This window comes from Cydia fagiglandana, chromosome 18, assembly GCF_963556715.1.
Source record: "Cydia fagiglandana chromosome 18, ilCydFagi1.1, whole genome shotgun sequence".
Lineage (NCBI taxonomy): Eukaryota > Metazoa > Arthropoda > Insecta > Lepidoptera > Tortricidae > Cydia > Cydia fagiglandana.
In genome coordinates, this window is record NC_085949.1 from 17,578,371 (window position 1) to 17,594,245 (window position 15,875).

At 41.6% G+C, this 15,875-nt stretch overlaps 1 protein-coding gene across 1 annotated transcript in view; it reads right to left on the minus strand.

The window, feature by feature from the left end:
• LOC134673455 (5'-3' exoribonuclease 2 homolog) overlaps positions 1-15,875 on the minus strand; it is a 62,277-nt gene that overhangs the window by 14,068 nt on the left and 32,334 nt on the right. Inside the window, exon 15 of the mRNA XM_063531444.1 lies at positions 3,552-3,677. Within this exon, the coding sequence (XP_063387514.1) occupies positions 3,552-3,677 (126 nt within the window). The remainder of the gene's footprint in view (positions 1-3,551; positions 3,678-15,875) is intronic.

Below are 15,875 nucleotides of genomic sequence, written 5' to 3' on the forward strand. Positions count from 1 at the left end.
GCGTTGATTTTAGGTGAAGCTACACCCACACTATGTCGGGGCTCCCACTCGGCGACCACAATAGAATTTGAGGATCTCAAAAATTAAGAACGAGCCGTGTGTAGTAGGAGAGAGCCAGCAGATTAGCTTTCTGACCCGCCTGATGGTACCTAACTTAACATTGTATTGTCATCCAAGTGAGAAAGGTTTTGTATGCTACATACATTCTAGCTCAACCAGATATCGGGAACTAATTCATAACCTGTATACTTAAAAGTAGAGATGCAACGGATAGTTGTTTGGCCGGATACCGGATATTCCTGCCTGACCATCGGTCGAATATCCGGTATCCGGCCGCCGAATATTCGGCCAGCGGAACTATACCTACATTTCGGATTTTCAGGTGCGCATTCTGATGGTTTGACCTGATCCTAGGAAACGTTCGCGCGGACTCTCAGTGTAATGATAAAATTGTTTTAAAATAATAAACAAGTACGATTATGACCGTGTCTGATTCTTAAATCCAATTTGTTTACTCCGAAATCAAGCAATGTTACTATCCGGTATCCGGCCGGATAGTAGGTCACTATCCGGTATCCGGCCGGATAGTAAAATGATGGACGGATAGGCCGGATATCGGGTGCATCTCTACTTAAAAGACTAACTAGACGCTAGGCTTGCACTGATTATACTTGACTTGGCATGAAAACTTGGCGTGGTCCGACTCTACCATTCGTTGTAAGTTAAATAAAAGCTTGTACAATATAAATAACATTATTTTAATCAAATGTAACCGCTTGGGCAATAAAAAGCAGTTGCAATTAGTCTCGCAGTAATGTTGAGGGCACTCCGAACACCGCCACCGCATCGCCCGGAGCCATTCGTGAGTCAAATGCTCTATCTATCGGGGGTGGCGATACAAAGGCTCATTCACAAAGCTATGGCATGGTCGATATGATAGTCGATAAGTTATAATTATAACATTGTTCTTCCGGAGGAGAAGTAGTAGGTTAGCGTGGTACAGTCAACGGTAAAAATATGGGTGTACAAATATGTCCCATAACTCTTATGTCAGTGAATTAAGAACTATGGGACATATTTTTGAGTAAGTTGTCTACACCAATATTTTTACCGTTGACTGTATGGGCATGTAATGAGGAGGGATGAATGCCATATAGGCAAAAGAATGTTAAGGATGAATGTTGATGGACGGAGAGCAGATGGTAGACCTAAAAACGATGTATGGATTGTGTGAAAGAGGATATGAGAAAGAAAGGAGTGAGTGCTGAGGTGATGAAAGATAGAGGAGAATGGAAGAGAAAAACATGTTGCGCCGACCCCACATAACGTGGGATAAGGGCAAGAAGAAGAAGATAAAGTCAAATAAATTCTTTTCATTTCATTTCATTTTCAAGATAGTTCTTCCGGAATACTGATTTTACGATAAAAACTGTTATGTCTACTTCGCATCAATCATCATGTGCATACGTCGGACTCCAGCGGGCATTTTCGTGGCATGTCAGAATTATAGGTAAGGTTCGCAAATCAATCAATTCATTTTCGAGTATTTGTACTTAGTATTTGGTAACTAGTATTTATAATGTGAAATTCCAAATATCATAGCAACTAACTGCGTTATTTATAAACGTACTTGGACTACACATAAGTCAAAATGGCGAAAAAGTTCGTTTGGCTTTATCCGTCACTCAGACAATTGCAGCTGTGAGAAAGGAACAAAACAAATGAGTTAACTGGGCATACCAAGTTCTACCAACAAATATAAGTACATATGAACAACAGTCATAATGAGGTATGTCAGCTATTTATTTGTTTTTTAAGTGGCCACTTCAGTGGGCTATCAGTCATCACTTCAAAGAGTATTTACACATTAAAGATGAATAAATGATAACGGGTAACTAATTTAATTAACTATGTTACAAATACTAAGTACATTATAATACTCGTAAGTTAAGATTTTTTTGTAAACCTTACCTTGCCCTCAAACTGCCCCCTATAGTCCGACGTTTGGTTATAACTTATCGACTATCATATCGACCATGCCATAGCTTTGCGGTGAATGAGCCTTTGTATCGCCACCCCCGATAGATAGAGCATTTGACTCACGAATGGCTCCGGGCGATGCGGTGGCGGTGTTCGGAGTGCCCTCAACATTATAAGTACATATGAACAACAGTCATAATGAGGTATGTCAGCTATTTATTTGTTTTTTAAGTGGCCACTTCAGTGGGCTATCAGTCATCACTTCAAAGAGTATTTACACATTAAAGATGAATAAATGATAACGGGTAACTAATTTAATTAACTATGTTACAAATACTAAGTACATTATAATACTCGTTTTTTGTAAACCTTACCTTGCCCTCAAACTGCCCCCTATAGTCCGACGTTTGATCATGTGATCATGAGTTCGACATAAAGTAATCCATTACGAATAACAATAATCACCTTAATCGGAAAACAATTAAGTCACAATATAAAAATTTGTTCCAGGACAAAAGAAAATAAATATACTTAATAACCCTTTACAAGGCACACTTACCACTTAGGCTTTACTTTTTATATGGCAAAAATTACTTTTACAGTACATATGGTCCTATTTTCCCGCACTAGTGCGTAAAATAGCACTTTTTGTGCGATGTCAAAAGTTTAAAGGGCCATATGTACTGTAAAACGTTGTACGATACACGTGCGAATAGGTAATTCGCAACTCGTGCCGATTTAAAACACTCCCTTCGGTCGTGTTTTAATTTATCGCCACTCGTTTTGAATTTCCTCTTTTTCGCATTTGTATCGTAAATAACTATTTTTTTCCTATGCAAAGTTTTTAAGACTATAAGGGAGCGATGAGGGAATGCTGTTTTTTTTTAAATCTTGATTGACCGTGAAAGGGTTAGAAAATAAATTAAGAAGGCTGAGAATAGGTAAGAGCTATTTGTAAAAAACAGAACCCTAAAACGACAGTTGCAATAAGCTGTCGGTGCCCCAATAACGGCACTTGGGTCTAATTAAAGTGAAACAAAGCGGCAACAAACGCACTGCACCGCTATTGTTCTTATTCTTATGGCTCGCTAGCTACGTCACTTGAACGACAATGTGTCAGACGGCGTCGAAGATTTATACCCTAAATTATACATATAGTATAGAACGGCGATCGGCAACAAGCGCATGCGGCCCGCGAACCTCTCACTTGCGGCCCACGAGCCCCCCTGGCTATTTTGTATGTAATATTGTCATACAATGTCTGATAAAGTCACACATATTAACAAAGTGCGGCCCGCGTCAATTTCCTTAACTACTATGTGGCCCTTGGCTGCTAAAAGGTTGCCGACCACTGGTATAGAGAATAGAGATGGGTCGAATATGGAGTTGCCGAATATTCGGCCGAATGTAAGATCTTAACGAACCGCCGAATTATTGGGTTCATCTTTATCATTCTAATAAACCATTCTAAAACGCTTCAATTACATTAGCAGCTAAAGATGAATCGCTTCCTATGTCCAATAGCCTCCGTGTCCGCACCATTCCTGTGTGTAAACTAGTGATTTACTTACTGTGCTGCTGGTGTTGTGGCGGCGGTACGTTGCCGTACGAGCGGTCCCGGTCCCGCGGCAGATGGTGGCCCAGCATCCGTCGGCCGGCGGCCTCGAGACTAGCCACCGTGTTCGATCGCACCATTCCTGTACAAATTACAATCTTACAGCGCCATCTTTCGTGCTAACTTAAAACTACAAGTAGTGTGTTTATGCCGCTCCGAGATCAGAACTTTTCCGCCAGAGGGCGACAGTATGTATGCGTAAGGTAGTGACAATTTAGTTCACCCTACTCCCCGCTAGATGGCGCCACTGTCTATGCGCAACGTTAGTTCCAAAGGTCTCCGCTAGATGGCGCCACTGGTTAGTTCACTCTACTCCCCGCTAGAGGCGCCACTGTCTATGCGCAACGTTAGTTCCGAAAATATCCGCCAGCCCCGCCGGAGGGCGACAGTATGTATGCGCCGCTGGTTAGTTCACTCTACTCCCCGCTAGAGGCGCCACTGTCTATGCGCAACGTTAGTTCCGAAAATATCCGCCAGCCCCGCCGGAGGGCGACAGTATGTATGCGCCGCTGGTTAGTTCACTCTACTCCCCGCTAGAGGCGCCACTGTGTATGCGTAACGTTAGTTCCAAAAATCCCCACCAGCCCTGCCTGGGGGCGACAGTATGTATGCGCAAGGTTAGTTCTAAAAATCCCCACCAGCCCTGCCTGGGGGCGACAGTATGTATGCGCAACGTTAGTTCCAAAAATCCCCGCCAGCCCTGCCTGAGGGCGACAGTATGTATGCGCAACGTTAGTTCCAAAAATCCCCACCAGCCCTGCGTGGGGGCGACAGTATGTATGCGCAACGTTAGTTCCAAAAATATCCGCCAGCCCTGCCTGGGGGCGACAGTATGTATGCGCAACGTTAGTTCTAAAAATCCCCACCAGCCCTGCCTGGGGGCGACAGTATGTATGCGCAACGTTAGTTCCAAAAATCCCCACCAGCCCTGCCTGGGGACGACAGTATGTATGCGTAACGTTAGTTCCAAAAATATCCGCCAGCCCTGCCTGGGGGCGACAGTATGTATGCGTAACGTTAGTTCCAAAATTATCCGCCAGCCCTGCCTGGGGGCGACAGTATGTATGCGCAACGTTAGTTCTAAAAATCCCCACCAGCCCCGCCTGGGGGCGACAGTATGTATGCGCAACGTTAGTTCCTAAAATCCCCACCAGCCCTGCCTGGGGGCGACAGTATGTATGCGCAACGTTAGTTCCTAAAATTTCCGCCAGCCCCGCTGGAGGGCGACAGTATGTATGCGCAAGGTTAGTTCTAAAAAGCCCCCGCCAGAGGGCGACAGTATGTATGCGCAACGTTAGTTCCAAAAATCCCCACCAGCCCTGCCTGAGGGCGACAGTATGTATGCGCAACGTTAGTTCTAAAATTCTCCTGCCAGAGGGCGACAGTATGTATGCGCAACGTTAGTTCCTAAAATTTCCGCCAGCCCCGCTGGAGGGCGACAGTATGTATGCGCAAGGTTAGTTCTAAAAAGCCCCCGCCAGAGGGCGACAGTATGTATGCGCAACGTTAGTTCCAAAAATCCCCACCAGCCCTGCCTGAGGGCGACAGTATGTATGCGCAACGTTAGTTCTAAAATTCTCCTGCCAGAGGGCGACAGTATGTATGCGCAACGTTAGTTCCAAAACCATCCGCTATGAAATGTTTAGATGTCTCCACTTTGTATGTGAGTTGTTGAATCGCTTAAATGAATAGATATCGCTAGTGGCGCCTTCGTCGGTGGACACCGCTAGTTAATTCCAAAAATCCCCGCCAGTCCCGCCAGAGGGCGACAGTATGTATGCGCAATGTTAATTCCAAAAATCCCCGCCAGCCCCGCCCAAGGGCGACAGTATGTATGCGCGACGTTAGTTCCAAAAATCCCCGGCTGAGGGCGACAGTATGTATGCGCAACGTTAGTTCCAAAAATTTCCGCCAGCCCGGCCAGAGGGCGACAGTATGTATGCACAACGTTAGTTCCAAAAATTCCCGCTAGCCCCGCCTGAGGGCGACAGTATGTATGCGCAACGTTAGTTCACTCTACTCCCCGCTAGAGGCGCCACTGTGTATGCGCAACGTCAGTTCCAAAAATCTCCGCCAGTCCCGCCGGAGGGCGACATTATGTATGCGCAACGTTAGTTTCAAAACCATCCGCTATGAAATGAATAGATGTCTCCACTTTGTATGTGAGTTGTTGAATCGCTTAAATGAATAGATATCCCTAGTGGCGCCTTCGTCGGTGGACACCGCTAGTTAATTCCAAAAATTCCCGCCAGCCCCGCCAGAGGGCGACAGTATGTATGCGCAACGTTAGTTCCAAAAATCCCCGCCAGCCCCGCCCGAGGGCGACAGTATGTATGCGCAACGTTAGTTCTAAACTTTCCCCGCCAGAGGGCGACTGTATGTATGCGCAACGTTAGTTCTAAAACCATCCGCTATGATATGTATAGATGAGCAGCCGTCTGAGTATTTCTAAAAAAGTCCGCAGAGTCAGAGGGGGTTCATGGTAAGTTAATTAATCTTGGTCAAGCAAATCTAGTCAGTAGAAAAAGGCGGCAAATTTGAAAAATCGTGGGCTAGCAACACTACGTTTGAATATTTCGAAAATTGTGTGTCATTTACAGTACCGGTCAAAAGTTTAAGTTCACTCTACGAAATAAGGTTATCATATGTAATTATGCTCAAATATAGAATATGTTTTGAATTTCAAACGTTTAATTGTTTCCACGACTACCAAATAACAATAAAAATACCTCTTGGAGGAATCGTTTTATGTTATTCGGAAAATTTGATCCATTTAATATTTTTGTTCCGTATTTCCTATGAGATTTCGTGAAGTTAGAAATCATTTAAAATGGGTCGCAAAGCCGATTTTAGTGTCGAAACTCGTGCTGTTATTGTAACTCTGTCAAATGAGGGCTACACGACGCGGAAAATCGCTGAAAAAATGAAGGTTTCTCAAACCGCTGTCGTGAGTACTTTGAAACGAAAACAAAAAACCGGTCTTAATTGCAGTCGATCTCGATCAGGTAGGCCAAAAGTCACGTCTAAAAGCGAAGACCAATTTATTTGCGTGCAGAGCAAACGCCAACGTACTCTAACTGCTCCAGAAATTTGCGAAGAACTCAACGCCACCCGAGAACAGCGAGTATCGGTTTCGACAGTGCAACGGCGTCTGCGAAACTATGGTCTAAAAGGTCGTATTGCTGCCAAAAAAACCTTGTTACGTAGTCAGAATAAAGTTAAGAGGTTGAAATGGGCCCAGAAACACAAAAACTGGACGTCTGAACAGTGGTCTAAAGTTTTATTTTCTGACGAATCGAAGTTTGAAATTTTTGGAGGGAGACGTCGTCAATATGTTCGACGACAAGTAGGCGAACGAATGATAAAGCAATGCGTGATGCCAACAGTGAAGCACGGTGGAGGATCAGTTATGGTCTGGGGATGCTTTGCGGGTGATAAAGTTGGTGATCTCGTGAGAGTCAATGGCATAATGGATAAGAAAATGTATCATAACATTTTGCAACGTCACGCTTTTCCATCTGGAAAACGGATTGTAGGCAGAGGTTTTGTTTTCCAACAAGACAACGATCCCAAGCATACGTCGAAGTTGTGCAAAAACTACATTTCATCCAAAGAGAACCAAAAATAATTAAAATATATGGATTGGCCTCCTCAATCGCCCGACCTCAATCCGATTGAGTTGTTATGGGATGAATTGGACAGGAGTGTGAGAAAAATGCGGCCAACTAATAAAGAACAGCTTTGGGAATACCTATACATTTGTTGGAATAAAATTTCGACATCAACACTGCAAAAACTAATTACGCGAATGCCGAAAGTGTGTATGGCAGCATTGAAAGCAAAAGGCGGATATTTTGAAGAGTCTAAAGTTGGCAAAAACTGATCTTTTTTATTTAATTGTGGTTTTAAATTAGAGAATTACCTTTAATTTATTATGTAATAAAAGATTATTAAATACTTTTATTAGTACATTGTGTTATAGCTTCATTTAACCGAATTTACAGAGTGAACTTAAACTTTTGACCGGTACTGTATATCTTATCTGTGGAACTGTTTTGTTTACATTTCATCGCTGTTCGATGTACATTCCTGCCTTTTGTTCGTTTCCTAGGGATACCATACTTTAGTTTGCTTTACATTGCTTCTGACATATCCGGCTTGACAGACTATCGATTCGCTTAACAATATAGATGTCGCTAGTGGCGCCTCGTCAGTGGACACCGCTAGTTAGTTCCAAAAACATCCGCTATGAAATTGCAAAAAGGCCCATAATGTTTGTTTTAAAATATGAGACATATATCGGCGTTTTTTTTTTAATACCACGTCAGTGGCAAACAAGCAGACGACCCCGCCTGGCAGTAAGCAGTCACCGTAGCCTATGAACGCCTGCGAATTCTATAGTTTACACGGATGCACTTTTATTTGCGGTTGGTTTTGTCGCTTGTGCTTATCAAATGTATGGAGTTTGTAGTTTACCAACCGTAAAGGGGTTTTTCTTTTATTATACCACATTGGTGGCAAATAAGCATACAGTCCGTCTGATGGTAAGTTGTTACCGTAGCCTTTGGACGCCTGCAACTCCAGGGTGGATACAAGCGCGCTGCCGACTGCCCAAAGATTCAATAACTTTGTTTTAAAATATGAGGCTTATATCGGCGTTTTTTTTAATACCACGTCGGTGGCAAATAAGCAGACGACCTCGCCTGACAGTAAGCAGTCACCGTAGCCCATGGACGCCTGCGAATTCTATTGTTACCACGGATGCATTTTTATTTGCGGTTGGTTTTGTCGCTTGTGCTTATCAAATGTATGGAGTTTGTAGTTTACCGACCGCAAAAAGATCCAGATTTTTTTTTTATATACTACGTCGGTGGCAAACAAGCATCCGGCTCACCTGATGGTAAGCAGCCACCGTAGCCTTTGGACGCTTGCAAGTTCAGACTTTTGAAACCACCATCATCATCATCATCATTATTATCATTAGACCCTCAGGAAAACCTCGACAGGGGACACCTCCGGTCCCCCTGCTCATGTAGTATTTAGGGTTTCTAGCACACTTATTTACGGTTGATTTTGTCTCTTTTGGTTATCAAATGTAGTTTGTAGTTTGCAGACTGCAAAAAGGCCCAGACTTTTTTTTTTTTTTAATAATACGTCGGTGGCAAACAAGCATCCGGCTCACATGATGGTAAGCAGTCAACGTAGCCTATGGATGCCTGCAACTTTAGAGTTGTTACATGCGCGTTGCCGACTGCAAAAAGGTTCAATAAGTTTTTTTATATACCACGTCGGTGGCAAACAAGCACACGGCCCGTCTGGTAGTGAGCAGTCACCGTAGCCTATGGACGCCTGCAATTTCGAGATGTTACATGCGCGTTGCCGATCGTTGAGATGTAGACCGTGACGTTCGAAAACAAAAAGTCGTATGTGACTGTAAACTTCCATTCACCGTAGAATTTGACAGATAGAGAGAGTTTGAATTAAGTATTGTAACCTTAGTCAGATAATGAAGCTTATTTGAAAGATTATTAACTCTAAGTACTAGAAATAAAGTAGATTTTACTAATGCTGTAATTCTGTAATGCGACATGGTCATGAAACTCATGCGATGTTGGGGGTATACTCTTCAATCTTTTCAATCGGAATGGTCAGAGGTCAGAGTTCAGAGGTCAGAAAGTCCGTGAGGGACAGAACATACGCAAAGTGAAGAAATTGAAAACACGTTTTAATATACCTGACAACATATCAAGCATAACCTACGTAACTTGGTCGGGTTATTTGTTACCTAACATAAACCATACTAAATTCACTGTGGGGAATTTAAAAAAAATGTGAGTGTGTGACAAGGACAAACAATAATAACGCTTTCTCTGCTACTCCTACTGAAAGATTACATAAGACTATCTCGTTTGGTCATTTCCCCCCCCCCAGTCCCTCCCCCCACCAGTTCCAATTATAATATCATAAATGAGATCACAATACCTGCAACCTGTAACTGACGCATACGCTTTCTAAAATTAATTAAAAAATCAGAAAATAACAATGGAGTACGTCATTGAACTCGTTGCGAGGCTGTGGTTTAGTAACAAGGGGTTAGGGTACAATTATAAATGTGGAGATAGCGACGAAACAAATATTGCATTCATCTCATCAATCGAGGCGCTGGCACCTGACGTGGACATTTACAAGTGGGAGGCGGCCCGGATCGATCTCAAGAAGCTGATCAAAGAACTTCTGGAGGAGAGGAGCATCCTTCAGCTACACTCGGGATACCATGCGGAGGGGCTTTTGCTGGAGGTGCTAAGAAAACACAACATTAGATCATTCCTCTCCGTGCCTCTTAAACAGAAAACTTTAATCTGGAAAGACGCGGGGGTGTGGTTCGTAGAGGTGACCAACCCGAAAATCATCAAGAGAACTTATGTGTTTTTTGACTTCGAATAAGTGTACGTCTGTGTATGTCTGAAATAAAAAAATGTTTAAAAGTGAATGACTATTTATTTATTTATTTACCAATCATTTAGGTATTTTATAATGTTCCAAATGCGAGTACAAAAAAATGCAAAAGCTGGTTTTTCAAAATTCGTTGTTAAGGGGCTCCTTGGCGCTAATGACATTCGATCTGAATCCTTTAGTTTTCTAATGTTTTTAAAGTGAGAACTTCTTTAGCGGCGTTGGGCACTTTCTGAGACAGCGATCACGTGATCGTAACGTTTAGATGGCCACTCAAATAGATGGCAATTAAATCAATAAAGAAAAACTCAATGACATTACATGAAAAAGGTTCTAATCTTGTACGGGTTGAAATACGAGGATCTCACAGTTACATTCAAACTTTATATCACTCAAATATAATTCAATAAAGCTACATCTTGATGAAATCGCTAATAAAAGTGAACTCTAGTAATGGTGAATAAAACTCAAAATATCATGATCAAATATATTTAGATGCGAGATCTGCAAGGTAACTTTACAATTTCTATTCGAATTTTAAAGAATTAACTGTACAAATTTGAATTTTAAACAAGCTCACTGACCAGCAATTTCGGACTAAAGTTTTTCAATAGAAAGGAGGATACATAGTGCTGCAGACATTTTGGCCTAGTCATTGAGTTTTCACTTCTGTCGGCACTCCCGGAGTGCAATCCGTTGTTTTTTTGTAGCTATAATAGCAACGACTTTTAGCAATATAGTATGCCATATTTACTTCAAAGTTCATTGTCTTCGAGATATTCGACATCAAGTTGAACAATTTTAGGTCAACAACCTGGTTTTCAGGCCATAGCTTTTGTGTTAATTATTTTAAAATTTACATCTCTGACCAGTTTTTAGAGACGTCAAAGACAAACCCAAATATGCAGATTTCGTACATGTAAGATCCTTCACAGCAATCCAGCTACGAAAAAAGTGTTATTTTTAGACAATGTTTAAAAAAATCATAAAAAATAAGTATTCATTAGTTTCAAAATCCGGTAGACAAGAATGGAGATTAAAGATTGAAGAATCGGTAGCCATTTGTCTTATAATTCTATCTGAAGTGTAAATGTAGAAGTAACGGCTCAAACCTTGTCAAATATCGATGAAAACCGCGGGGAGCCCCTTGAGGTGAGGTTGTGTAGAGCAATGTTTCAGAGTTACTAAGCGTGTGTCATCATCGTCGTTAAAAATATATCAAGTTCGATTTCAAACAAAAACAAGACCTAACCTAATCAAAGCAAGTGCTATACCATCTACATATTATGCATAGTAGGTTCTGCCATCTTGTGGGTCCCATTGGAAGTATAAACGTCACATTTACGTCTCGCGCCAAAAATCAGATGGCTCCTATGCTGTATAGTTCATGCATGCTCCCTATTGTCAGTTCAGTACGGTGGCGCTTAAGCAATGTCAATGTGAAAACAAATCCGTTTAAAATTACAAGGAGGGATTTCATATCATCGCTAAGCAGGCGAAAGTGTGTCTGTCTGTCTGTTTGTCTGTTACCTCTTCACGCTTAAGCCGCTGAACCGATTTAGTTGAAATTTGGTATAGAGATAGTTCGAGTCCTGGGGAAAATCAGGGATATCATTCCTGAAGAGAGTGCAAAGGCGGGTGGAATTGAAAGGGTTAATGGCATTGCCTAATAATTGAAGTAAGCAATGAGCATATTGAATGATTGCTATTAGCATTATCCAGGCGCTATACCTACTTTAGCTGCTGTCACTAATTCCACGCAGACGAAGTCGCGGGCAAAAGCTAGTATTTCAATATTTTCGCTAGGATTTTTTGATTGTTTAGTACAAAAATCAACTTTACTTAAATGTAATAAGGTTGACATCTGTTGCGGGGTAGCAGAACTTCTGTGATTGTAGCTCAACTATGCGACGCTAGATGGGCTACTCGTATCTTCAAAAATAAAAATCGTAGATGCAATTTCGACATAATTTCCTTTACTGTAAAGTTCAAATTATTGTAATGGGCTAGGGCTCATAGGATAATCTCTTTCGAAATAAGAAAATATGGTCAATCATCCTTTAGATAGCGTTGCTTTTGTAGTAGTGTGCATGTTGACGACATAGGTTTCCAGACCGCAGGGAAGCATCATATATTTGTTAATGCCTGGAAGATTGAGGCCTGTCTGCCCATGCTGATGCTAGCTCTGAGCTTATTGAATTGCCTTTCTTGGAACTCTTCAACGTACTTTCGGTCATTGGTTCATTTGTCTTAGAGTTTGGTAAAATGACATTCGGTGTATATGTTCAGTGGGCATGCTAAGGGTTATATTTGCAAAAACCCAGGTGTTGAGTTTGGTTAATGCTTGAGAGCTCCATGTGCATTTGGCCTGTTTAGTGTCCATATTATGCAGACGCACTGCTTGCCACCATTTGAATATTGTCTTTAGAGCTCTTTGCATTAGGTTGGATATCGTGTGGAAGAAGAAGTCTTGGGTAGAAACGATGTTAGACTAATAATGGACTGACGGATATAGGCTGTCAGTAGTCCTTTTTCCCTGCTTTTGCTATGAAGTTTACCTTGACCCGAGTCCAATTATCTGGTACGATTCACCACGCGAAACTTGCTCTGAATATTATGGCCAGATGCAGATTGCTGTAAAAGCGCCGCTGATTTAAATCAAAAAGTTTGGTCTAAAGATGTTTCTTGCTATATTCCAGTCGATATTGCGTGCCACTGTGGATTCGAGGATTCCTATGGGCGCAAAGCTGTGTTTATTACTGGTTGAGTATGAACCGGGGAAGTGGGTGTCTCTGAGCAAGTTCCTCTTCCGTGTTCATAAATGTGCCATCTAGTGTTTAAGGAGACCGAGATAGTTGGTTGGTGTCTTGGAGAGTATTATGTAAGTTCATGCTCCTTTATGAGTTTGGGCAATATCAGGAGGCACCCCGTACGATTGCCCTGTCTAGTCGGAACCTTCTCCATTATCTTATTTTTGCCTCCCATATTTGTTTATTATATTCAGTCAATGCTCTATGATACGCGTAGTACCAGACCCATTCTGTTAACAATTAAAACAGATCAATTCCAAAACCTGTTCTGTTGTGATCTGTTCTGTTCTATCTTGTTCTGTTCTGTTCTATCTTGTTCTGTTCTGTTCTAACCTGATCTGTTATGATCTGTTCTGTTGTGACCTGTTCTGTTGTGACTTGTTCTGTTGCCGCGCGCACCCGAGTTGCATACATTGCCATTGTTAGTAGCTCGGTACCACTTACAGGGCTAGCGGGTCTTATTTGAAATGTTCTTTGTCTTATGGGCAGTTGTGTTAAAGTCTGTCACAACCCTACTGTGTTCTTATGCGGTGTCTGCATTAACGCATATATCAAAGGCGTCGGTTCACTGTTACTTTTTATACTGTGGTTCCGTCTAGACAGGGCAATCGTACGGGGTGCCTCCTGATATTGCCCAAACTCATAAAGGAGCATGAACTTACATAATACTCTCCAAGACACCAACCAACTATCTCGGTCTCCTTAAACACTAGATGGCACATTTATGAACACGGAAGAGGAACTTGCTCAGAGACACCCACTTCCCCGGTTCATACTCAACCAGTAATAAACACAGCTTTGCGCCCATAGGAATCCTCGAATCCACAGTGGCACGCAATATCGACTGGAATATAGCAAGAAACAGCTTTAGACCAAACTTTTTGATTTAAATCAGCGGCACTTTTACAGCAATCTGCATCTGGCCATAATATTCAGAGCAAGTTTCGCGTGGTGAATCGTACCAGATAATTGGACTCGGGTCAAGGTAAACTTCATAGCAAAAGCAGGGAAAAAGGACTACTGACAGCCTATATCCGTCAGTCCATTATTAGTCTAACATCGTTTCTACCCAAGACTTCTTCTTCCACACGATATCCAACCTAATGCAAAGAGCTCTAAAGACAATATTCAAATGGTGGCAAGCAGTGCGTCTGCATAATATGGACACTAAACAGGCCAAATGCACATGGAGCTCTCAAGCATTAACCAAACTCAACACCTGGGTTTTTGCAAATATAACCCTTAGCATGCCCACTGAACATATACACCGAATGTCATTTTACCAAACTCTAAGACAAATGAACCAATGACCGAAAGTACGTTGAAGAGTTTCAAGAAAGGCAATTCAATAAGCTCAGAGCTAGCATCAGCATGGGCAGACAGGCCTCAATCTTCCAGGCATTAACAAATATATGATGCTTCCCTGCGGTCTGGAAACCTATGTCGTCAACATGCACACTACTACAAAAGCAACGCTATCTAAAGGATGATTGACCATATTTTCTTATTTCGAAAGAGATTATCCTATGAGCCCTAGCCCATTACAATAATTTGAACTTTACAGTAAAGGAAATTATGTCGAAATTGCATCTACGATTTTTATTTTTGAAGATACGAGTAGCCCATCTAGCGTCGCATAGTTGAGCTACAATCACAGAAGTTCTGCTACCCCGCAACAGATGTCAACCTTATTACATTTAAGTAAAGTTGATTTTTGTACTAAACAATCAAAAAATCCTAGCGAAAATATTGAAATACTAGCTTTTGCCCGCGACTTCGTCTGCGTGGAATTAGTGACAGCAGCTAAAGTAGGTATAGCGCCTGGATAATGCTAATAGCAATCATTCAATATGCTCATTGCTTACTTCAATTATTAGGCAATGCCATTAACCCTTTCAATTCCACCCGCCTTTGCACTCTCTTCAGGAATGATATCCCTGATTTTCCCCAGGACTCGAACTATCTCTATACCAAATTTCAACTAAATCGGTTCAGCGGCTTAAGCGTGAAGAGGTAACAGACAAACAGACAGACAGACACACTTTCGCCTGCTTAGCGATGATATGAAATCCCTCCTTGTAATTTTAAACGGATTTGTTTTCACATTGACATTGCTTAAGCGCCACCGTACTGAACTGACAATAGGGAGCATGCATGAACTATACAGCATAGGAGCCATCTGATTTTTGGCGCGAGACGTAAATGTGACGTTTATACTTCCAATGGGACCCACAAGATGGCAGAACCTACTATGCATAATATGTAGATGGTATAGCACTTGCTTTGATTAGGTTAGGTCTTGTTTTTGTTTGAAATCGAACTTGATATATTTTTAACGACGATGATGACACACGCTTAGTAACTCTGAAACATTGCTCTACACAACCTCACCTCAAGGGGCTCCCCGCGGTTTTCATCGATATTTGACAAGGTTTGAGCCGTTACTTCTACATTTACACTTCAGATAGAATTATAAGACAAATGGCTACCGATTCTTCAATCTTTAATCTCCATTCTTGTCTACCGGATTTTGAAACTAATGAATACTTATTTTTTTATGATTTTTTTAAACATTGTCTAAAAATAACACTTTTTTCGTAGCTGGATTGCTGTGAAGGATCTTACATGTACGAAATCTGCATATTTGGGTTTGTCTTTGACGTCTCTAAAAACTGGTCAGAGATGTAAATTTTAAAATAATTAACACAAAAGCTATGGCCTGAAAACCAGGTTGTTGGCCTAAAATTGTTCAACTTGATGTCGAATATCTCGAAGACAATGAACTTTGAAGTAAATATGGCATACTATATTGCTAAAAGTCGTTGCTATTATAGCTACAAAAAACAACGGATTGCACTCCGGGAGTGCCGACAGAAGTGAAAACTCAATGACTAGGCCAAAATGTCTGCAGCACTATGTATCCTCCTTTCTATTGAAAAACTTTAGTCCGAAATTGCTGGTCAGTGAGCTTGTTTAAAATTCAAATTTGTACAGTTAATTCTTTAAAATTCGAATAG